This window comes from Lampetra fluviatilis, chromosome 12 (assembly GCF_964198595.1).
Source record: "Lampetra fluviatilis chromosome 12, kcLamFluv1.1, whole genome shotgun sequence".
Classification (NCBI taxonomy): Eukaryota; Metazoa; Chordata; class Hyperoartia; order Petromyzontiformes; family Petromyzontidae; genus Lampetra; species Lampetra fluviatilis.
In genome coordinates this window covers 10371865-10395472 of record NC_136286.1, presented here as the reverse complement: position 1 = coordinate 10395472, position 23608 = coordinate 10371865, and the positions used below count along the sequence as shown (strand labels likewise).

The following is a 23608-nucleotide window of genomic DNA, read 5'->3' as shown; positions in this document are numbered from 1 at the left end:
GGGAAGGCTTTCACACCAGGCATCAACACTTTGGTTCACCGCCAGGAGATTGAGAGAATGAGTTTGTCCGGTTTTTTTTGTTTCTCGTGGCCGTTAAGTTGGCCGGAAGAGTTGATACAATTCTAAATTTGATTGAGCTTCCTACCTTACCTGGTGTTAGCCTGCGATAAGATCACATTGACGATTTCTCTGAGGTTTTTTGTCCAAAGTGGCCTCAGGGATTGACAGCGAACAACCGGGTTCACCTACCCTCGTTTTGTCCCCTGCCTTTCAAGTCAGACAGGCAGAGGCGTTGGCATTGTTTGGATCCTGCCAGGCCGCTAAAATGGTTTCTGCATTGAGTTCAGTTGCATGTTTTGTTCGGCTCCGAATTGCAGAGGAAAAAAGAGGGCTCAGAAGCCCGTATGACTACATGGTGAATGGCCTGTATTTTATTACGAGTTGTCTGCCTCAATGGGTTGTAGTGTACTCCATGAGCTGTGGCTTCCAGGGCCTGTGTTTACGTCCCTCTTTGAGGACCTCTGTCGACGAGTTGCAATCTGTGCCACACACCTTTGATTTGTACCATAGTCTCAATATTCTTGTCTGCTGAAGCAGCATTGAGAGGGCAGTGTTCTGTGCCGTGGTGCAGTACATGCACCATTCCCTCCACCTTTAGTCTGGCTTTGGCAGAGGATATGTAATAGTAATGTATGAAGGTGCTGCGAGGCTGTAGAGAAATGTTCATTTTTGTATTTGTGTTGTTGGGCTAGGTTTTCGCTGCACATTCCCGTGGAGGATAAGGCTATGTGATAGGGCATTATTGGATATGGTAAGATAGTTATGGTGGGAGTGGTCTCCAAAAGCCGAGTTGACCATATACTCAGTGCAACTGCTAACACAGCACTAGGAGTTACACAAGCTGAAAGACTGGATTATTGTCCCTGTAATCTGACTTTATAGATAAAGTGAAGGTGTCAAAAGCCCCTCTTTAGTAAGTGTAGGTGGAGATGGTGGTGGCCTCGGGATGAGCCTTTCAGGAAATCAAATTCTTTGTACAGATGTTTGGTGGCATCTGGAGGTAATAACCAATATCTATGGCTTTGGGTGCTACCAATGCCTATTAAAAAATCATATGTAATCACCAAGTCTTACGTTGGACATGATGGTTTATTGTGCAGTCATTTGTTACTGAGCTGAGACCATCAGCACACTGCACTTGAGAAGCAGTTTAATCGCAGGTGACTGCCCAGATTCTAAGCCAGGATCTCAGCAGCGTTAGTTCAGCACTCGACCTCTGAGCCACCCAGACATGAACATATTTATTACGTAATATTTATTTTGCACTTTTAAGCTGTGTTAAGGGAAACATTGCAAAATGTGAAAGTACAGTGACAAAATAATATGCGTAAAACCCTCTTCCAAATGGCTCTTTAATCTTAGTCTCGGTGGCATCAGATGATCAGCCAGCGATGGAATATTTTAAGTCACTGCTATCTTTAAAAACCCAACGATATACAAGTCTCACAAACTTCTTATATTGTATTATGATATTCAGTGGCATTTCCAAAAAAGTTATTGAAAATCCAACCCCTGGGAACACTTAAAAATCTGCTAAAATACAGAAATGCCTTTTTTGGAGTGAATAAAGTATATCCATCTGAACGCCTGTGACAAACAGGTCCAAATATGATTCACCATCGCCACTTCCATTTGTTTTCTATCGATGAACAGCGTTCTCAATTAAGCACCATTCCTTCAAGGAAGAAAAATATACATTACAATAATATAGGAAAATAAGTAAACTATTCATTGCGCATTGTAAGATACTTTTTTTTTTAAATACAACTCCTCAATGAGTGCTGCCCCTTTCATGGGGCTGTTTGGAACTATGCCCCCAGAGTGGCTGCCCAGTCGCAGGTGCTGGATAAAGCTCATGGCCACGGTATCCTGGTTCCAGTAAAGCCAGGCTGCTGATGAGTTCCAAACTCCGCCCAACTTCCGTGTGCAGCTGCTGACCTTCGCTCGCACCGTCCTCATCCTGCACACCACCCCGCATCACCTCCCGGGGGTTTGAATGCAAGTGTGGAGCAATCCCTCTGCCGTCATGCGGCATGGTCCCAGAGTGCTCCTGCGAGCTACGAGACATGAGAAGCAGGCTGTCTTGTATCATGGTGGGGCCCACGGCTGAAGTCAGATGGCTCGGCTGACTCTGTGCTTCAGTGACCGTCGACTGGATCGCGACCGGCATCATATGACCATGTTGAATCTGGGCAGGCATTCCATTGGAACCGGAGCGGGTGGCACCACCAGAGGGATTTGTGGAAAACTGCTGATGTATCGCAGTCAAGGGGGTGGCCACTTGGGGGCTTGAGCTCGTTAAACCCACGGCCGATTGGCGATGGTGCAGCGTGCTCGTGGGCATCCTGGGGCAGGCCTGTAATTGCATGGAAATCTGAGAGTGCAGACCACTAGAAGGCTGCGCATGCATATCAGCGAGGGGCCTGGCAGGAGTAGACACCTCAACTTGCAGAACGAGTGGATCGGGGCAGCCACTGGATGACGGAGCAGGCAGCTGCAGCTGTTGCTGCTGATCGCCTTGCATCGAATGCACGTAGGTCGTTTCCACTGGCTTCACGTGGTGCTCACGCTGTGCCTGGTGCGTCGCGTAATCTGTCAATGCCGCCACGCGACTGTGCTGCTGACCGAAGTGCTCAACCGTGCGAGTGGGTATGACGTCCAGGGTCTCTGCTGCCAGCTTGTCGGACAAGGACGAGGTCGCCAGCATGAAGTCGGTCCTAGGAAAGCTCTGCTGCTCTCCTGGGTCCCGTTGTGGGGCTTCTGTGCTCGGCCCTGTAGATGCCCCTGCCAGCACCGGGCGCTTAAAGAGCTCGGCGAACGACACCCCAGGGTCACGTGACTCGGCGACGGGGGGGCACGGGGCGGCGCTGTCAGCGTCCGGGTCGCGCTCGTGAATCGCACGGTGCCGGCGCAGGATGGCGGAGCGTGTGAAGCGCTTGCTGCACACGTCGCACGCGTACGGCCGCTCGCCCGTGTGTATCCGCATGTGCCGCTTGAGGTCGCCGACACCCGAAAAGCTCTTGTCTGGAGACACAGGCGACGGGGTCAACTTTAAATTGCAGCGACCTGTGATCATTTAAACTCCGCTGGGACATTTTCTATTGTGTAACTGCAATGGCCAAGCCAGGCCTGCCCACTAAGTTGACCACGATAACGTGATGCGGGACGCAATGTAGAGAAGTGTGCCAAGATGAACGTTTGCTTGGTTGAGCAGAGACAATTGTTGGGTTTAGTCATTACATACCACAAACGTTCACGTCAGAGAATTGTATAGGTTTCTGTCGGATTAAATCACGCTCAATGGTTGTAAGATGTGCCCCTCCGCACCCGAAGTGGAAGGTGGAAATAAAACAAGAACGTCCATCATTGAGGGTATTATATGAATATGGGGAGTGGTGGTGCAGTGGTTAGCACACTGCGTTATGAAACCAGCAAACAGAGTTCGATTCCCGCGTGAGGTCATTATCAGTGACAAATATCTTAACCTGTCCTGTGCATCCCCTAGGTCGACTCAGCATTAAATTTGTACCAGGTGCAGTGTGTAAACATCAGCAGTGGCGCAAGGGAGGCGGTCGGGTGTTGTGGCCACCCACCCCCTTGTGTCCCACGTTGGCCTTCATAGGTGCTCTATGATAAGCACTTGCCCCAACAGACCATGAAGGCTATACGGGGGATCTTTGTCATTGTATATATATAGTATACTCTATGATGCCATTACCAATTACATGCTATACACTTATGCTCAAATATATATAAGTGTAGGTTTATAACGTGAATGTCAGGAGGATTAAAAGGCTTTCATGATTACATAAGGCTTATATATAAGCTCCAATTAAATAGAGATGTCATTTTGACGTAGGGATGAACTGCAGTAATGAAGTTCGTGTACTTTTCCTACCATGTCACTTTAATGAGAAGAGGGCCCTGCAATAGACAGGATTTTGTAGGGTTGCACAGCATAGCTTAAGTCTGAATGCAATTTTGATAGAATTATTATATTTGAGCCAACATTATTGAATGCTGAACATAGATCACAATTTTATTAAATTTTGCAGCTTAATATACACCCATTAAAGTATATTCCAAGAAGGAATTGAGTGTGCGCTGAGGGACACAAGTTTCAATGTATCCATACTTCACTTTGCTCCTTATCAAAAGGCGACTGTGGTGAGATGTTAAATACCTCGCTTGGTATACAGGAGGTTGTGGGTTCGCTCTCAACCCTGACTCCTGTATATTTGGAGTTTTTATGTTATCCCTGTGGTCACGTGTATTTTTCTCCGGGCACTCAAGTTTTTCCCTCCGCATTTAGAAATATGCATTTAGAATATTTGTCTGCTATAAATGTCCACGCGATAAACCACTTTGTTGAGCTGTCATTTGTGGCCAGGTCACGTCTGAAAGAGAGCTACATAGCTTAGCGGGGCTTACCTGGCAAAATAAAAAAAACGTTTAGTTTAGTTTAGTTTGACGTGGAGGACTCCCAGTGAATGGATGAAAGAGGGAAGGTCTGGCCGCTGGGCACTCAAAGCCGCCGCTCCACGTAAATGAACGGGTTGCGCAAAACCCACCGCAAACCTCGCAGCTGTGAGGCTTCTGCCCGGCGTGGCGCGCCCGGTGCCGGGTCAGGCAGCGTGGCACTCGGAAGCACATTCCGCACAAGTCACATCGGAAGGGGCGGTCGCTGGCGTGCACCTGCCTGTGCTCCTTCAGGTTGTTGAAGATGCTGAAGCCTGCCAGCAAATCGTTGTGAAGGGTCACATTTTTGATCAGTTTTATACGTAAATTTTCAATTTAGCGAGTAAAGGCAACGTTCACAAAAACACTTTTTTATTTTACCAATCACTCCAGCCGTCTGGTGCCTATATACATACTTGTCTATCATACTCCCCAACAACTACATTATGAAACCAAACTCTGCCAAGTAGTAGTGATATTGAAAGCGTCCGAGAACAATCGGCAAAGTATGGAATTGTAAACACAGCAAACAAAGAAATCACGTATGCACAAGAAATCCCAAGCATAAGGGAAAATAAATAAGCAGCATACTATAGGCCTACAATCATACCTTTTCCACAGATGTCACAGACATGGGGCTTCTCTTGCGTGTGAGTGACGCTGTGTCGTTGAGCCTCACTGGATGCATGAAATCTGTAGCAAAAGACCAAGCTCGTTCACCACACGCAGCCCCAGCAAGAAACACCACCACCAGTTGCTATTAATTACACACTTTTCTTGCATTAGATGTTAAACGAAAAGTAACCTTCTCAACAATAAATGCAAGTGCCCCCTTTATCAAACAACAGCTTTTTAAATTAATTGGTTTTCATGGGATCTTTTTTTTCTTTCATTTTGAGCGATTAAATGTATTTTTGGAAAAGTCAATGCTTCCTTCATTATAGAAAATAACGGAGCCCTATTAAATATTTGTTTTAAGTTAAGTCGTGAGCAGTGCCGAGTCACGCACCTCTTGCCACAGACATCGCACATGAAGGGCTTCTCGCCGGTGTGACGCCGCACATGTAACTTCAGATTCCCACCCTGCAAAACGCTCACAAGCGGGCCGGCAATAAGACAACAAAGTGAGCGAGCGCCCGCTGAGCAAACGATAAAAGCCATACAACAAATGTGGGTACATTTCTTACGTGTCGTTTCGTCTCATCTTACCCCACCTGTGAGAACTTTCTGCCACAGTGTCGGCAAACGTATGGCTTCTCGCCTGTAAAACAAGTTAAAATGAGCACACGTGAGTAGTTTGAACTTAATTATCTGTATGTCATTTTTTTATCTGCATACAAATTTTAATTTTTATCAGAATCAGAATATGTATTATACTGGGGGAATCCGATGAGCTATCAAGCTCTTTTTCACAGATGTCAAGTAAGGGCAAGTCATAACGTTACAACAATAATCAAAACGTCACGACAAAATTGTCTTAACCTGATCATTTCTATTTTGCCAAGTTTCAGATAATCAATTCCAGAATTTTAGTTTTTACATTATTATTTTAATTAACCTCTACTCATGTACCCTATCTGTTATCTCTGCACAACGGCACACGTTGGTATCGTTAAGAAATAACAAAAGTTAGTGATAAGCAACTATATTTATTCCACCTGTGTGAGAGCGCTTGTGAGTCTCCAGATTGCTGGGGTGAGGAAACGCTTTTCCGCAGTCCTCGCAGAAATACTGCCTCCCTGTGGCGTGCGGCTCCAAGGAGGGTTTGCCAACGAGCGACAGTTCTTGCTGTTCTACTGGGGCTTTCTCTGAAGCCACGTCGTGCGATTTTTGGACACTTGGAACTACAGATACAACTGAGGTGAGAACAGTCTGTTTATCATAATTATCTGCCTTCTCTAAAGCAGACTGAGAGCGTGGCACATTTGTCTTGTGTGTCGCTGCTGCCGAAGGAAGATCAATTATATTCTCAGCTGAAGACTTCTCGATATTCTGCGCAGAATCTGACCGGAGATTTTGTTCATGCGATGCTGATGTTCCATTTGCATCTCTCAATGATGTCTTCTTCGGAGGCCTCATTCTCTTCAATTTGCTTTGCTCACTTGGTGGTGCCGCCTCTACATCATTTGACTTGTCCTCCTGCAAACAGTTGTGCCTTCCTCCATTGACCTCTGTCCCATTACTTTTCGTTGTCATCTCCTTGATCTTCCTAAGCGTATGAGTGGGCACAGTCTTTGGTGGTGGTGATGGTGGTTGTGCTGGTGGAGAGTCAGAAGCTTCTCTAGCTTCGAGCAGCTCACGCTTTTTTGGATGAACAACTCTTCGCTGACGCCCCTGTTGTTTCGAGCTCAATGCTGCTCCTCCATCTGACAAAACCGCTCCGGAACACCCGCCACCGTTCCTCTGAACCAATGTCGCCTCGCTCACGTTAGGTTGCACAGATTCCTGCTCATCATTTCCTGCACAGCGAGCTAGCAAGGGGAACTTCTGGGCCTTTTTATTCTTCGAAAAAACATGGCTGTGGCCAGATGCAGTCTGCTTTTCAAGGTGACTTTTTTCAGTAATAGAATCATCTGACTGTGATTCGGAGGTATGTAAAGTGCCACTGCTCTGCTTCGCTGTGTTTTTCTGAGACTCCAGAAAGCTGGAACATACATTGACAATGTTCTGCACCTGCAGGTTTGTGGCCAGCTCCAGCATGGTGTGAGCATTCTCCTGCGATAGCTCCAGGTGTGAAGTGTACATGAAGTCAAGGATTTGGCCAATACCACCAACGCTGTCTATCTGTATGTGGAACACGTCTCTCCGTTGGCTGCTGGAGTTCTGAAACAGCTTCCTGGTCACCAAATTAAAAGGGGAAACAAAGTGTTCATGACAAGGTGAAACCGACTGCCTACTCAACCGAGCAATGGGGAAGCACTGTTTCCAGCCAAAGGCATAACATGATGCTTTGAGAGTAATTGTAATAGAAAATCCAATACATTTAGATGCATCCATTGTAAAAATACTGGAATCACATTATGACAAGTGGATGCACAAGGTGGTATGAAATGCGTTACAAGCACAGCTGCATTGATTTGTGAACTTTGATTTATATTAAACTCTGATAAACTCAGCTAAACAGTATTTATTTTTTCTCTCAGTTTTATTTCGAGAGTCATATTGCTACCATGTCGTGTGATGAGGATTATTCACTTGGAACACCGGCATCAAGCAGTGTATTACGTTGTGTCGGTGAACATCTCCAGAAGATGATATCACAGAACTACTGTACTTCGGAAGTCTATTCAGTAGGCCTCTTTAACAACACGAGGCTCACATTAATTGACATGAAATATCGAGCGTGCATCATGGCAAACGAAATGACGGTAGAACATGCCAAATAAAGCGACAAACCCAATGCAATGATGGTTTCTGCAGTCTAATTGGTGATCAAGGCAGTTCTCGCTGCACTTGAGAACCCAATTCAATCACGGGTGGCTGAAATCTGGATTTTGTTGTTCCGTCCCCTGCACCTCTGATGAGCACGGGTGGCTACGTATGGTGCGAAAGAAGTTCAACATACAGTAAAACCTTGGATTGCGAGTAACTTGGTCTGCGAGTGTTTTGCAAGACGAGCAAATTTTTGATAAATTTTAACTTCATAAACGAGCGAGGTCTTGCAATACGAGTAGTACGTATACGCTTTGTCTGCCGAGCGTCACGTGATCACAACTGAGCCGATGGTTCTTCTCTCTTGCTGCGGGATTGTGGGTAATCGTCTCCCATGCTCGGTCTCAGTCGGCGTGCCTCACTCGTATAGTCAACATCCGTGCGAGCGTATACTGTTTACTACAGTATAGTGTTGTGACCACGTGTGTGTGCGTAAAGCATTTTTTTAATTTTGGGTCCAAGTGTAGTGACTGTTCTTTAGTAACTGTACTGCAACAATGGCCCCCTCCTCCTCTCCTCTCTCTCGTCTCCCTCACACCAGCCACGATGAAATGTAATTAATAAATTTGATTACTTTATATTAAATTTAAATAATACAAATATAAAAATGTATTTTGTATTAATCATTTTTAGATTAATATTTTTGGGTTGTGGAACGAATCATCTGAGTTTCCATTATTTCTTATGGGGAAATTCGCTTTGATATACGAGTGCTTTGGATTACAAGCACGTTTCCGGAACAAATTATGCTCGCAATCCAAGGTTTTACTCTACATATAAATGTACATTTGAGCCCAGGATCACAGCAATGCCAGCCAGTGGTGTAGCTACTGAGTGTGCAAGCGATGCAACCGCACCGCGGGCCCACTGGCCAGAGGGGCCAAAGAGGCGGGCTGCCAAGTGAGTGGAGATTGGACTGGGGGCCACATTTCACGAGATGACGTTCGAGAAAAGGGAGACCACAATCTAAATGAATGCGAAACATCAAAACGCTGGGCCAGACGGAAGACATCTCGGTGGAAATACGCAGCGACAGACAAGAGAGACGACGCAGAGAGACCGCTGCAAGGAGATATCATGCCCCAGTGGGCCAAAAGTGTCAATTGACTCAGAAGACGAAAGGACCCATGCCAATTACACAATACCACCGGTACAAGACCCCATCATTGTTCTGAGATAGTGTCAGACCCCCCCTCCCACCGCACCGAGCCATCCAGCCACTTGTTGACAAACCCCAACGAACGTCCACCAAACCTGAAGTGGCCGCTGAAGGCGGCGAGGACGTTCTTGTGCGCCTTGAAGCAGACTCCCCTGACCATGAGCGTGCAGTCGCACAGCAGGCCCTGGATGCGTTGGTCGTGCAGCTGCTGCAGCAGGAAGGAGCCGTGCTGCTCCCATGCAGGGGGCCGTGATGCCGAGGCACCCACGTGGCGTGCGGCGGGAGGAGCTGAGCCGGTGCCCGACGCGGCCTCGTCCCAGCGGCGAGACGGGCGCCTGGGACGCGGGGTCAGCGGGGTCAGAGCGGAGAGGGCAGAAGGCATAATCTTAGGTTTTTTTCGGTAAAGTCACGTAGGTATAAATAAATAATGAAGTGAAAGTTTTTATTTATATAAAAACAAAGGTAAAAATAAAAAAAAATCATAAAATAGATAAGAAAAATAAAGCAGTATTTATTATATATTTTATTATTTATTTGTTTTTTCCTACGTGACTTTACCGAAAAAACCTAAGAATATGAATCCTTGCAGTCACGAAAGCTTCACATCTAGGGCAGAAGACACTTTCGTTAATCGACATGCGGCGTCTTTAATTGTGGGTTGGCATCAGTGTCCAGGAGCTATGGTGGAGAGGTGGGGGGAGGTGTGAAGGAGCAATTGTCACATTTCTACCCCTCTCCCCCCCATGGTATTTTGTTTACATTTACCAGAGGGAATACATTGAAGGTTTTGTTATTCACGCAAATTTAGGTTGGGACCCCTGTTTCAAAAGCAGCCACCCCACCCCACCCACCATGGGAAGCCTCTGGGTGGCGCTCGTTAGCTTTGGACGTTACCATGGCGGGACCCCTCTCAGCGTGAAGTCACGGAGGGGAGAGGGGCGTGAGCACCGCCGACTCAGCACAAAGTCCTTGGGTCGTGCAAGTGACAACGCCAAACGGGCTCAGCGCAACCCGCAGGACACGAATCAACAGGGAGGGAGGCAGCAGCAGCAGCAGACATTCCGGCACAGAGAACGCGAGCAGCATTACCCGTCCTCTTACCATCACCCCACCCGTCCCCCATGCACATGGACACTCATGCTGCTGCTGATGCTACTGCTGCTGCTGATGCTACTGCTGCTGCTGATGCTACTGCTACTGCTGATGCTACTGATGCTGCTGATGCTACTGATGCTGCTGATGCTACTGATGCTGCTGCTACTGATGCTGATGATGATGCTGCTGCTGCTGATGATGCTGTTGCTGATGATGGTGCTGATGATGCTGCTGTTGATGCTGCTGCTGCTGCTGATGATGATGCTGCTGATGCTGCTGCTGATGCTGATGCTGCTGCTGATGCTGCTGCTACTGATGCTGCTCGATACCTCATGGCGACTTGGAACCGGAGCCAGGGCGCCTTCTGTCGTGATGGTCAAGTCAGGGATATGACCCCGCTGCTAGCTGCTGCTGCTCCTGGTTGTGATGATGATGCTCCTGGTGATGATGATGCTGCTGGTGCTGGTCTTGGTTGTGATGATGTTGCTGCTGTTGGTGCTGATGATGGCTTTTGCCTTGGTTTTCCGGTTCAAGTGAATGGCACGATTGCTCCTGCTGCTGTTGATGCCGTTTGTGTTGAGCTGAAGGATATGATGATGATGCTGATGTTGCTGCGGCTACAACTGCTGATGGTTATTGTTGCTGGTTATGCCGCTACTGCTGGTCAGCTCAGAGTTATCAGGACGATGATGATGCAGCTGCTGATGTTCGTGCTTGTGTTTCTGTGGCTGATTTGTGTTGTGCTGCTGCTGCTAAGAACTGGTCGTCCTGGTGGTGTCGCCTGCGACGTTTTCCGTTGTGGACGCGAGTGGCAGTAAACTTCCCCCGAGGTCACCGCGACTTATGAGCCGCAATAAACCCTGACTCGGAAGAGCTTGTTGGCCCACAGACGCCCCCGGTCATTCATTCGTTCCTTCGTCCGCACCCAGACGTCACAAGGGGGCGCTGTCGCCAAGTCAATCCGTACAAAAAAAGGCCATCAATTGCTAAAACTCGGGACACATTCGTCAATGACTGTGTGTGGCTTTGACACGACACGTATATGATGGGCGACGATGATCAAGAGGCAGGGTTGATGGCTCGTAGAGAGATATAAATATTGAGTCATGGAAGCAAGACATCCACTTCGGCTTGAAGCAGGCCAGAAAATATATTTCACTTAGCAGCAGTACCTGAGGTGGAAAACCTTCAGCGATACCAGTTTCTACGTGGTTACTTAACTTTGCAAACAATTCAGTGATGGTGGAGCAGTGACACTGTGGTTATGGCACTCCGCTATGAAGCACGGAACGTGAGTTTGACGTCAAGCCATAGCTACTAGTGGCGATATCTTAACCTGTCCTAGCCTCATTCGCCTTTACAAACTTGCCCTGACCCGCAAACACCATACCCGTCAACCCCCTATCAGTGCCCTACCTTATTACAGACCAATTTCAGAACTTATTGGTCACCCTGTGCCCTTATAAATCTCAACGATCCTTCAAAGTCCCATCACAAGGGAGAAACACAAATGGACAAAAAAATGTGCCCGTATTGAAATGGCTGTACGCCGTATGGACCTAAAAACTCAATTTCCCTGTACCAGAATATGGAGTAAACCGTATGGATTGACAGGTATGAAACACCACTGCCTGAGACAGCATGGGGAGCATTTCTTCCAACCGTGGATTGTCAAAGGGCTGAAAAGCAATAAAATTATAAATATTCCACAAAATGTCTGTTCTGGTCCATGTACTAAGTGTGCAGAGGTTTATAAAGTTGTTACACAGAAAAGCCTCACACAGTCTTAAGAAAAGTTTCAGGAAGGTGGGGGACAGTGCGACTTGACAGGACATATCAGGAATAGTTCTAACTTCATGGAATATGATGGCCAGTCTATACTTGCTCAAGCATGGTGAATTTTGATTCAATGTGCGTAGCTTCTCAGGTATAGCTTTGTTCTGGACATTGTATTCTTCCTACCCACCAAAACACTAACAACTTGTAATTTAGTACTGTACCATATGCAGTGTGTGAACAGAAAAATAACACAAGTACCATAAAGGGTTTGGGTATGTAGGAACAAAATTCATTGAAAATGTAATCGCACACATCACAAATTTAAATACAGAGTAGGAATCAATTTAGCGCAACTGCATATAAACAATGTATATATTACATGGATGAACATTAAAAGTGCATTGCCATAAGTAGTTTCCAGGAGAACACAAGCTACATCAATAAACACATTCTGCAATCACAATGTGCATGCATAGAAACTAATGTATCCATGTATTAAATGACATTGCAAACATTTACCGGTCATTATATATGTCAAATGAAATGCAAATGAAGGCAAGTACATTAATCAGAACTTTTATTTTTGAAATGTAATGCAAAATGTAATGCAGAGTGATATCGAGACCAACTTTTTTGCAAGGAAATGTTGAATGGTCCCATTAAATATATAATACACCTATACACATGTCTCAGTGCATGGAGATGACTCAACAGGAAAAATATACCCATTTTTCTTAATTGCAGTAAATGGAAAAAGTTCAGTTTCTTTATAAGTGACCGTTAAACATGGTTGTAAATAATTATACATTTCTTCATCATTCATGTTAATAAGTAAAAACAAGTTTAACGTGATTGTTTTTAATGTTCAATCGTGTTAGAAGGCAACTATAGTGCTTTTAAACAACACATCCAGAATCAGCAAGTTTAATGTTACAGGAAAAAATATGAACACATTTTTTTACAATTTAAAAAATACTATATTTCGGATATATTAACCGATGCACGAGCATTTATCCCACAGTCTGAAGAGCTTGGGTAGCACCACGTTCCGTTTGGTTACGGCCCATCGACAGGCGCGCCAGTCGTTCTGCGTAAAACCCATTGAAGTCCAACCTGGCAGACGCCACACACATGCAAAACCTTTAGTTGATCACTTCTGTCACATAAATTTCATACGTGGCTCATCTGTACCACCTTGCAGTGTATTGTTTTCATCAATTTTGTAACTGAAACATTTTTCTCAGGAACCCACTTTATCATTTAATTGACAGAACATTTTATTATTTGTGTTATTGCTAAAACACAATTGTTGTTTTATTTTGTAATGCGAATTCATGAAATGACTTTGGGGTGAATACATCTTATAAAAGTAATTTATTATCGCTGAATCTCAACAGGCTGCCCACTTATTTTTTTATACATTGTCATTTACCTGTAGGCAGTATGTCCAGGACAAAAAAAATAATCCACAGTATTATTTTACAAATTCCAAAATAGGTACCTGTATATGATGTTGATCATGCTGTGTTCGCAGTCGTTGGTGCTGTGCACGCTAATCTTATCGAGCAGGTCAAGCAGGTGTGATGAGAAGTTTGAATCGAACTTGGCAATGGCTGCCTCAAAGCCCTCACTTTTCTGCATGGCATCTGCATGCTCGGCAAGGTACTGCCCATCACACATTAGCATACCACAAGAATGCATTATTCAGAATACATAATGCGACTCATCACAAATAAGCAAATAAAATGTATTCGTGGAACAAAATGGTACGATAATCCTCAAACAGGACTGGCCAAATTAGACATCTCGTGTTGTTATTGACCAGACAATGCGGTTTAAAGTAAATGTATAAGCATCTCACCATAATCAAGCAACATGTTATGAAAATCATATCAGCCACGTTTTGACATGTTATCAGTATTCCATTTTGCCCTCTGCCTCACTTAAAAAAAATGGCACGTGTGCATACCCTACCTTGGAAGTGAGTCTTTTCTTCTCAGCCTCCTGATCACGCTCACTCTGTGTGGGAGGCCCCTTCATGGTACCATGCTCAAGAGAGATGCGCTCCATCTCTGCTTCCAGCGTCATGCTGTGCGTGAAGCGCTGCACATAGTAGGGATAGGAGTCATTGACCTTGCATCTGCATATGACATTGTTTATGTAAATTGTCCATGTACAACCGAGGGTCAACACAAACTTGAATATTTAAATACCATATTTTATCAAGAGAACAGCATAATGTTTCCAATGTCTGTAATACATCCAACACATTTCTACAAGAAATGAAAAATAACCAGCAAGCTATTTCATACAAATTAAATGAAAGAAACATAACAAAACATGTCCAGGTATAAAAACACCCCAGCTCACCAGATTGCTAATCAACATGTCAAGTTTTCCTAAAAAGGTGAAGTTTATTCAGAACACCAGCACACACCTGCATGCAGTTGGTGAACATGACACAAACTGACATGAGCTTGGATAGGATCTTGAGTAGTTCAGGGTTTGTTAGCATGCAGTCCTTGAGGCAGTTGTCCAGGAAGTTTGTGTGGTTGAACAGAACGTCATCGATGTTGGATGCCTGATGGCAGATCATCCACCGTCAGATATAAGGCCAGCATAGGTTTTAAAATAATATTTATATTTATTTTACATAGACTTTCCCCATAGCACAGCATACATTTGAGTAGGTAAAGATGTCACGTATTGTATAATACAGTTTCATATAAAGCAATGAAAGTTCACAAGCCTTACCGATTTCAGTTTGGTTTCCATTAAGTGCCAGTTGGGCTCTAAGACCTCAAACATCATGTAGTACTGGAAATTTTGTACAAAGTTGAGCATACGCTGACGAAGAGTGAAGGCAGGTGCAGACCTGTATGCCAACAAACAACCAATCCATTAAACTTGTTCCCAACGACTTTGCATTGAACATGCAGCTCAAAAATGCAAACTAATTCTCGAGCCCTTAACCAGCTGGTTCCCCCCTCATCGAAAGTGCAAGCACAGCTCACCACTTTGCAGAGCTCAGGGAGTGCTGCTTGGCCGATTTGCTACTGATCCACACGTTGCACAGTTGCCGCTCCACATGCTTGCAGTAGAAAAGGTGTCGGAAGAGCATCTGATACCTTGTCAAGGCTTTTCTATAGGCAAAATGATTATACAGAGCAGATAAACATAACTAATTTGGCAAGGCTCTTAAATGTAAACAGGTAAATACAACTAATTGGCAAGGCTCTTAAAGATAAACAAGAATACCTACCATGATTAAAAAATAAAAGGCTTTACCCCCTTTCTGGCAAGGCTCTAACCTTTCCAGAAATTTTGCCAAAAAGGGTAAAGTCTTTTATTTTTTCATGATACCGGCAAAAAGGGTTTCATAGACAGGAATACCTACGGAATAATAGATAACAATTGCTATCACGTTTTCCCATAATCAATGAATGCAAGAATAATTAGCATATAATGATTGTGGAATAAAACATTTTCACGTAGCTTCCGTATTGAGTTAAGATGCCCATATTACTTAAAAGCATACAATAACTTATCCAGTGTGCAAATACTGAGGAATAGAGGTTGGCCTTAAAAACATGTACATGTTCATATTCACTGTCTGCGTGACTTTTGAGACACTTACATTTTTGAAAACATGGAATATTCTCGGTTATTTATAAAATGTATCCAAATGTATGCAGAGCTTCAGGAAAACACAACACCTGTTAATGATGAGGGAGAGCGGCCACTTGACAGTGTAGTCGAAAGAAAATGCCTCCAGCCCACTGAGTGAGATCTCTGTGGGATCGACAGCGATGAGCGCCTTTTCCTGCTGCGTCTCAATAGCTAACACACGTAGCAGCTGCGTGATGAGGTCGTGCGGCATCAGCTCGATCTGCAGGAAAAACGCACAATGACAACGGTCATGATTATTTGTCCGTAGGCGGTGGATTGGTGGCTCATAGTGAGACGGCGATGTTGAGATCTTGGGTTCAAATGCGGGTAGCTACCTGTTATTAAACCAAGTTCTTAAGTGTATTGAGTTGACGGACTCAGCTGAGTGACGAATGACTATGCACAAAAAACTTTGTCAAGAATTAAAAACATCACATTACCATAGATAATTCTCCGTAGGAAAGCATGTGGGAAAATGTAGCTACATCCTAGTGTGGATAGGTTAGTGTGGGATCTCCGAAAGAGTTTTGCGAAGTTTTACGAAAGTTCAAAATTTAAACTTTGTCTCATGGCATAATGGCAACAAACTAAGATTTTTATTACATTTTTATGTAGGGGAAAATGTTTTTGTAAACAGTCAACAGCAATACAGTATAAGCCATATTCTACAACGCTTGTGGTATTCTCTGCTATAAACCAGGAAAATGAGAACTGGTCTCATTATATATTGACGTTGCAATGAAGTGTACAGCCAGCAGCCATGCCTTAAGGTCATCTTTATAGGGGTCCGTGTTGGCTGTGCTCATGCGCAGCGCTAGCTCCAACAGTGCCTCCAGCCGCGTGGGAATGATGTCATCTACGGGTCGCTTCAGTTCCTCTTCTGTCAGCTCCATCAAGTGCACAAAGAAATCGCCCTGGGCCAGGAGGAAGTATTGCTTTATCCACCTGTGCATTCACATACACAAAGGTTGTTGAAGCTTGACAACAAAGCAAACAATGTGCAAAAACATGTGAATTCCAACTGGTTACTTCCATGAGTTATTGCTTGACAAATGATGTCACATCAGGTTTGTTTAAAAATACATAAAATACTGTATATTCCGAGTGGCTTCAAACAAAAAACCCTCATACTTTAAAAAAAAAGTTGCAATATCACAATCCCACAAAAAATACACTCATCGTTGAGGCACTCGTGACAAAACAAGTTAAGCAAAATCAGTATCGTGTTTCATTTAAGTTAATTTTGTAATAAAAAGCAATGCTTTTGTCTTGATGACGCATCTCTTGACCGATAGGGTATGTGTTACGACTACTGTACCTGAGCCGTGTAAGCAGCTCCTTCTCTTCCATCAGAAAGTCAAGCAGCACCTTACTGGCATAGCTGTAGGCCTTCTCAACGTGCTCCGCATTGGCTCGCTCCTTCAGACTGTAAACCATCTCATGGGCATCTGGGCAAGTCACCTCCCGGTCACACTCCCGTACCACATTCAGGTACTTGCCTGCAGGTGCCAGCAAATGCACGTTAATCAGCACACTCTTAAACAAAAATAGAACATTGAACGGTTTATATAAATTGTGACCATTCCACTGGGTGAATAAATGCCACGCATAAATCATACGTTAAAATATTAAACCTGTCAAATATGGATTTTATTTGAACTTTATATCTGAGACATGTAACAAATCTTCACAGGTACATTTTAGGAAGGAAGAGTTGTACAAAGACCTATGTTCAATAGGTGCTTATCTGTGATTGGGACCACACAATTGTCAAATATTAAAGTAGCTGCATTTCACCACAATGTTATCTGGTGGGCTGAATATATTGGTGCATATGTTGCATTTGCTTAAAAAAGTATTTGTGATACTACATCGGCTTTGACCTGTGCTGAGGATCTTGTCAGTGAGCTTCTGCAGGAAGGCAGGTATACGATGCTGCACCACTGTATAGCGCTGGTCCCAGTACTTGTCATTGTAGTCCTCCTGGATTCGCTCCTTTTGCAACTCGTGCTCCTCTACCATGAATTCACTGCGCAGTGACACACACACACAGATACATTCAACCAAACATTGGTCCAGAAGAATACTCGTACACATCGAAACAACTGAATCAGATGGGAGTTATTTTCATTGCAATATGGAATGTGTTAACCCTTTAGTAATTGTGTGGTAGGAGAGAGTTTTAAATATAACCAGGAAGAGAGTGATCCGATAGGTGGGGCACATGCGCAGAATGGAGTAGAGGTTACCAAAGTAGGCTTTAGAGTGCAACTTAGACATCAATGACCAGGGAGAAGACCCAGGGTCAGATTGTGGGATATTATATACAAACCTTGAAGGCCAGATTACGACTTTGGAACAACTAGAGGAAGTGATAGCCATTTATGGTGGCATTAATCAGAATGATCATGATCACCTCTTGAGGCCTGAGATAGATTCTCATACCTGATGCTGGACCAAAGCCAGACCAAATTTATGTTTATCACATAGGCTTTCGCGACCAATATTATCCCTTATTATGGATACATTTCGGTTCTAAAATATGTAAATTGGATCCCATGTTTCTAATGTTGATGAGTGTTAAATGGATTTGCTGTGTATGGTGGCCTGCCGTACCTGTAAGGGTCCTGAATGACTCCTTGATATATCCACTTCTCCAAGATCTCAAAATAAGGCACACTGGCAGCCTTGGTGAGGTAGAGACCCAGCTCCTGTGCCTGTGCATCGCCGGTGTAGTTGCAAGTGCGTTCATGCAGCAGGCTCACAGTTGCACCGCCCATGCACTCGCCCTTGTCCACAGCCAGTGCTGCGTGTATAAATACAACACAGTGGGTGTTAAAAGTTTCCCTCCACACCTGCATTTCCATCGTCTTGGACTTTGAGTAACAAATGTGAAAGATGAGTCGATTTCTCAGGAGCAATGCACCTATGGAGGCGAGAATCTCCATGGTCCTCATGGTGGGTTGGATGTAGAACCACAGCTTTTGCAGCGACAAGACGCCCTGTCTGTGCAGATGCTCGAGCTGCGTAACGAGGATGAGGTACTCCTTGAGCAGTACACGCATGGCAGCGCACAGCGCATGGTTTACCTGCCCATACTCAAAAGACTCCTTCTCCTCTATGAACCTGTGGGGCAGAAGTGCACCATTTGCTTAGTCTAATATAATCACTTTGCAAAAATCAACATTAAATCGAAGCTATGAGCTTAGATATTAGATTTCGGTAAACACAACTCGGTAAACAGCTTCTCAGGCCATCATCTGCAAGTACAAGACGTCTCTTTTGCTACATCTGCATGAACACCGCAAACTCACCGCATGATGGCGGAGTAGTCAGCGGCCATGGGCAGAATTCGGTTGAGCAGCTCACGCACAGACACATCCAGGCTTGGGTCGATGGAGAAAGTGCGTGTTGTCAAGCGGTCAGCCAGCGGCCGCGACGTCACGTACTTGCCATCTATGCCGATCAGCAGCCACAGCAGGTCCTCTACTATCACCTGCTCTTGGATGGAAAGGGGCAGCGTTCCTGTAATGCAGAGAATATACAAAAAGGAAGTGATGTTTATTCAAAACAGAAATTTTGAAAATGAGCTATGGACATTGCAATGTACCAAATTCAATTTCTGTAAATTGTAGTCATTATCCACCAAGTATTATTATCATGTGTGCTGTCGTCTGTACGTGCGGGTGGCGTGCGTCGCACACACAGTCATCCACAGACGAGGTGGTCGCAGGAGGCATCACTCTGCCCTTTTATTGTTGCTGCCAAGCTCACGCCACCACTCGTGCCCCCTCTCCCTCTCACGCAACCACGCTGCCGCACGACCCAGCCTAGACATAACCCTGCCCGCGTTGCACCGACGGTGTTGACCGAGACTGCTAACTACTGTCCAGCCGTGCAATGCCTGGCCGAAGGCGGTAGCGACGAAGGCGGCAACGATGACAGCGCCAACGAGACGAGTTCAATCCCAGAACCGGCAGCCAAGAGCTCTCGCTCTCTGCTGCTTATATTCCTCTCGGTGCGGCTTGGCTCCGCCCTAGCCACACTTCCCTTCTCGAACCCTCTAGAGGGTTCCAGGGGCTTCCACACGAGGTCTATCATGACCCTTACCCCAGTTCCTCCGCCCTGCCGGCACACCCGCGTATATGATCAGCGGCATGTGCGCTAATTGCCCAAATGCAGTTGCTGCTGCTGTCCAACAGTCAGTGCTATGTCACTACACATGTAATTGCAATGTTTTCATATGGCTTATACATGTACACAACAGTTTCTGTTTTTCTACAATCAATTAATATTACAGCTGACAGTTACAGCCTAGAATCAAGGTAGAAATGCCCAGCCAAGCCTGGCTAAGGTCTACTTACCAACAGGTACAGCGGGATCAGGCGGGGCACCAGGGCCAGGCATGAAGTCCTCTGTGAGGGCAGGCCGGTCATATACCCACGAAGGGAATTGAGGGATCGGCTGGCCGGGGTTGCGTTTGTTGTGCTTCTCTCTCAGCAACTTTCGCACCGTCTCTAAGGACTTCTCAATGCACACAATACAGCTGTGATTAAAATAAAAAAATGATAGTTTTGCCACTATTGCATACCCCTGGGAATTGAAGGACAGGCAAACAGATGGGAAATCTTAATTTTGGAGCTTTCGTGACTGCAGGAATTATTCTTTGGTTCTTTCGGTTAAGTCACGTCAAAAAGTAAAATAATAAATTAATTTATTATTTAATTTTTAGACGTGACTTAACCGAAAGAACCAAAGAACAGATGGGAAATGTGTAGTTGTATTTTAACATGCAAATTCTTGACTGGTTATTTTACAGTACAATAATAAAACAAATGTCAAATACTAGCCAGATAGGAAAAGGGTTATTTTCAATACTCAGTTAGTTTTTAATTTTAATTCTCAACCTGCAAGCAGTGTGGCCATTTAAACACATCCTTCATGGTGAAAATATATACTCGTGTTTTTCTGATAAAAGCAGCACAGGTATATTCCTGAGCTTATGCCAAGCAAACACACCACCAGCTGCTGTGAGCTGCTACTGGACGCGATGCTGCCCAGCTGTTTGCGCAGCTCCTCCAGCTCTTGCAAGGACATCTTGCTGGTGGTCGTTGGCAGTGTCACGGTGGTGGTGGTCGTCACGTTGGAAGCTGCCTCCGCAGCTGCCTTTTCAGCTTGGTTCTGCTGCAGATACTGCAGCGTCTGTGTAGGAGAATTGGGTTATTGTAAAAATAAGGTCTGTCCCTATTGGTAAATGTACGTCACGCTTGATCTTTTAATTGCTAATCTCCTGGATAATTGGCATGCATCTAACCTCTTTGTCTTCAGTGAGCTTTGACAGCAGATACACCAACGGGTCCAGATGTCTGACATTGCGTGATTTCAGCTCCTCGTACCTCTTTAGAAATTCTTGAGGGGTAGACGTGAATTCTGCTATTTTAACCTGTGAAATTCATGAAAATGTAATTAACGCATATTCACGTACTGCAATGAAGATACATCTCAAAAGCAGATGCACGAGCAGATGCAGCACCTTGGCGTTGTGCGTGGACACAGAAGTAGTGACGTAGGGCGTGCGGTTCTTGAGCAGTAGGTCGATGTAGACCTCAGCGCCATCCCCTCCACGCACACGCAGGAGGCTCAGCAGCTCATTTACATCGTGGTGGATGCGAAACTCGCTCATCTTGACAGCAGTCCACTGTCAATATCCACCTGAAGAAAATTAACTGTAAGTGAAAGGTGCCAGTTTTTTGCAAACAGGGTTTCAAAATTGAGGATTTATTTTTCATATAATGGCCAGCAAGCACTACACACAAATATCTCTGTTAGTCAGGCAATACCTACCAATTCTAAGCAATTTTCTGCCCATCACATCCATTCATTTCTTAGATCTGTTATATTAGGTAAATTTTATCTCAATGAATATGGTGAGATCTTTATTACATAAGCATTTAATGAAGACATAACGGATATCACTGGGTCTAGATTAAACGAGTTATATCCTGTAAACCTGTAATAAAATAAACAGCATGAATGACCTTCCATTCCACATCCCATTGTGAAAATTAAACCTATTTCAGTCGATTGACCTTCAAGACTAATGTTAAATCGCAGCATTGTAATAAATACACATTTCTAAATTAATTTCGCCTTTCTGAGGCTCATCAACAAAGACACGAATTAAAAATGCATACTGCTGCGCTACCTGATGTTATTGGTCGGAGACTTCTCTCTACACAATGTAATTTAACACCTGGAAAGCTCCACTACAAGGCTCAGAAGTGTTATACAACATACATAATTGCACTGACGGTCAATGGCTAAAGTATGGAAGGCCAATAAGGTGATAAACCAGAATGCGTTTCACTATGAGATCTCTTTTACCAGTGGCAAAATATAATGGTAGGTTTTTACCCTTTTAACTGGTACAAAACTGACACCTTTATTCAAGGCATCATGTTTGCAATGACCACAACACAAGTAGTCAATAAAGCAAACAAAAAGAAGCAACTCTGATAAGGATAATAATATGCACTGTCCTTGAAGTTGATTGGCCCACACCCGAGATGGCTTTCTTTAGAGCCTAGTCCCCATTGGTGTAGGGCCAGATGACACCAGAAGGCGTACCAGTACGCCTTCTGGTGTCATCTGGCCCTACACCAATGGTCATTGCAAACATGATGCCTTGAATAAAGGTGTCAGTTTTGTACCAGTTAAAAGGGTAAAAACCTACCATTAGAATGCGTTTCGTTTAAACGTATACCGAACAGATGGTGATATATCAACCATAATCCTACACGACAGCACCACATAACCGACAATCTTATTACAATCTTTCCTTATAAGACGTCTTGATTACAGATCATTATACAGTACAGTAGACCTATATAAACTATACAAACTTGCTAATGGTGTTATTAATCACGGCCGATGACATATCCGAGCGATACCGCGTTTTCTGCTCGCTCGAGGTTTGCAGTTCGAACCCCCCTGGCCGCCCTGGTTACCATAACATCGCACCGTCTCCTCAGTGGACCTGAAAGACGTTCATCTAAAGAGTTGACCATGGGTGCCGGCAAATGCTCCACATTATAAAAATTTTAATGATAAAATTATCGAATCGTAAACTAAATACAGTCCCCACTTGCAGGCCGGTTGCTGCGTTCTCTTTGTGCCGCCGCACCAGGAGAAGCTTCCACTTTGGGGCTGGAGTGTTGGGTGGTGAGTGAGGGGTCACCTAAACTAAAAGGTCGACCAAACTACACAGATGAACAAGCGCTCAATGAGAACAATGCCACGATTACACCATTGGAACCTCATTTGCCAGTAAAAAATATAATTGCTTTTTTATCCTTCTGACAACAAAACTGACACCTTTTTTATGCGCCTTTTGGCGTCATCTGGTCCAACACCATGCGAGACTAGGCTCTAAGGAAAGCTGTCTCGGGTTTGGACCAATCAACTTCAAGGACAGTGCACATACATTATCAGAGTTATGTTTTTTGTTTGCATTATGACCGCAGGTATTGTGGTCTATGCAAACATGACTCCTCCTAAAACAAGGTGTCAGTTTTGTTGCTAAATAGAAGGGTAAAAAAAACAATTATCAATGCCACGATTCCTTAGTGGACTTTGAGGCCCGGTCTCCCATCAATCCCCAACAAGCCTTGCAACAACAACCGTAACAGCAGCGGCGGCGGCGGCGGCCATCGCCTCTTTCCCCACCGTGGCAACAACGAAGCGAACGAAACGCGACGCTCGGCAACGTACGCGTCCTGTGGCGGCAACGCAGCAAAAATAAACTAAAACAATCGTCGCGATGTTGAAGATCGTGGCCGCTGCTTCAGCGAGGCGACAGGAGGACCCGAAGTTGCCCGCGGCCACCGCCAGCCAGGCAGGCAGCCAATGGGCGCGCAGCTTTCGTGTCACGTGCCGCGCGTCGACGAATCGCGAGGC

The 23608-nt window shown here is 44.8% G+C and overlaps 2 protein-coding genes across 2 annotated transcripts; both read right to left on the bottom strand.

Moving 5' to 3' along the window:
- Nucleotides 1-1338: 1338 nt before the first annotated feature.
- LOC144935158 (uncharacterized) lies at nt 1339-11061 on the bottom strand. Its single transcript, XM_078861618.1, has 8 exons — nt 10534-11061; nt 9205-9444; nt 6177-7354; nt 5733-5779; nt 5528-5601; nt 5129-5211; nt 4632-4793; nt 1339-3084 (listed from the first exon to the last, which is right to left on the bottom strand). Exons 1-8 carry the CDS (start codon nt 10536-10538, stop codon nt 1832-1834), a joined length of 3042 nt encoding a protein of 1013 aa, XP_078717744.1. The 5' UTR covers nt 10539-11061; the 3' UTR covers nt 1339-1831.
- A 1204-nt stretch (nt 11062-12265) lies between these two features.
- Nucleotides 12266-23569, bottom strand: TUBGCP2 (tubulin gamma complex component 2). The gene is made up of 18 exons (XM_078861615.1): nt 23423-23569; nt 21186-21364; nt 20967-21095; nt 20672-20854; nt 20017-20176; nt 18967-19177; nt 18579-18778; nt 18269-18458; nt 17536-17681; nt 16971-17151; nt 16417-16597; nt 15700-15872; nt 14998-15126; nt 14738-14858; nt 14421-14564; nt 13958-14086; nt 13485-13648; nt 12266-13096 (listed from the first exon to the last, which is right to left on the bottom strand). Exons 2-18 carry the CDS (start codon nt 21333-21335, stop codon nt 12994-12996), a joined length of 2694 nt encoding a protein of 897 aa, XP_078717741.1. The 5' UTR covers nt 21336-21364; nt 23423-23569; the 3' UTR covers nt 12266-12993.
- Nucleotides 23570-23608: the final 39 nt, after the last annotated feature.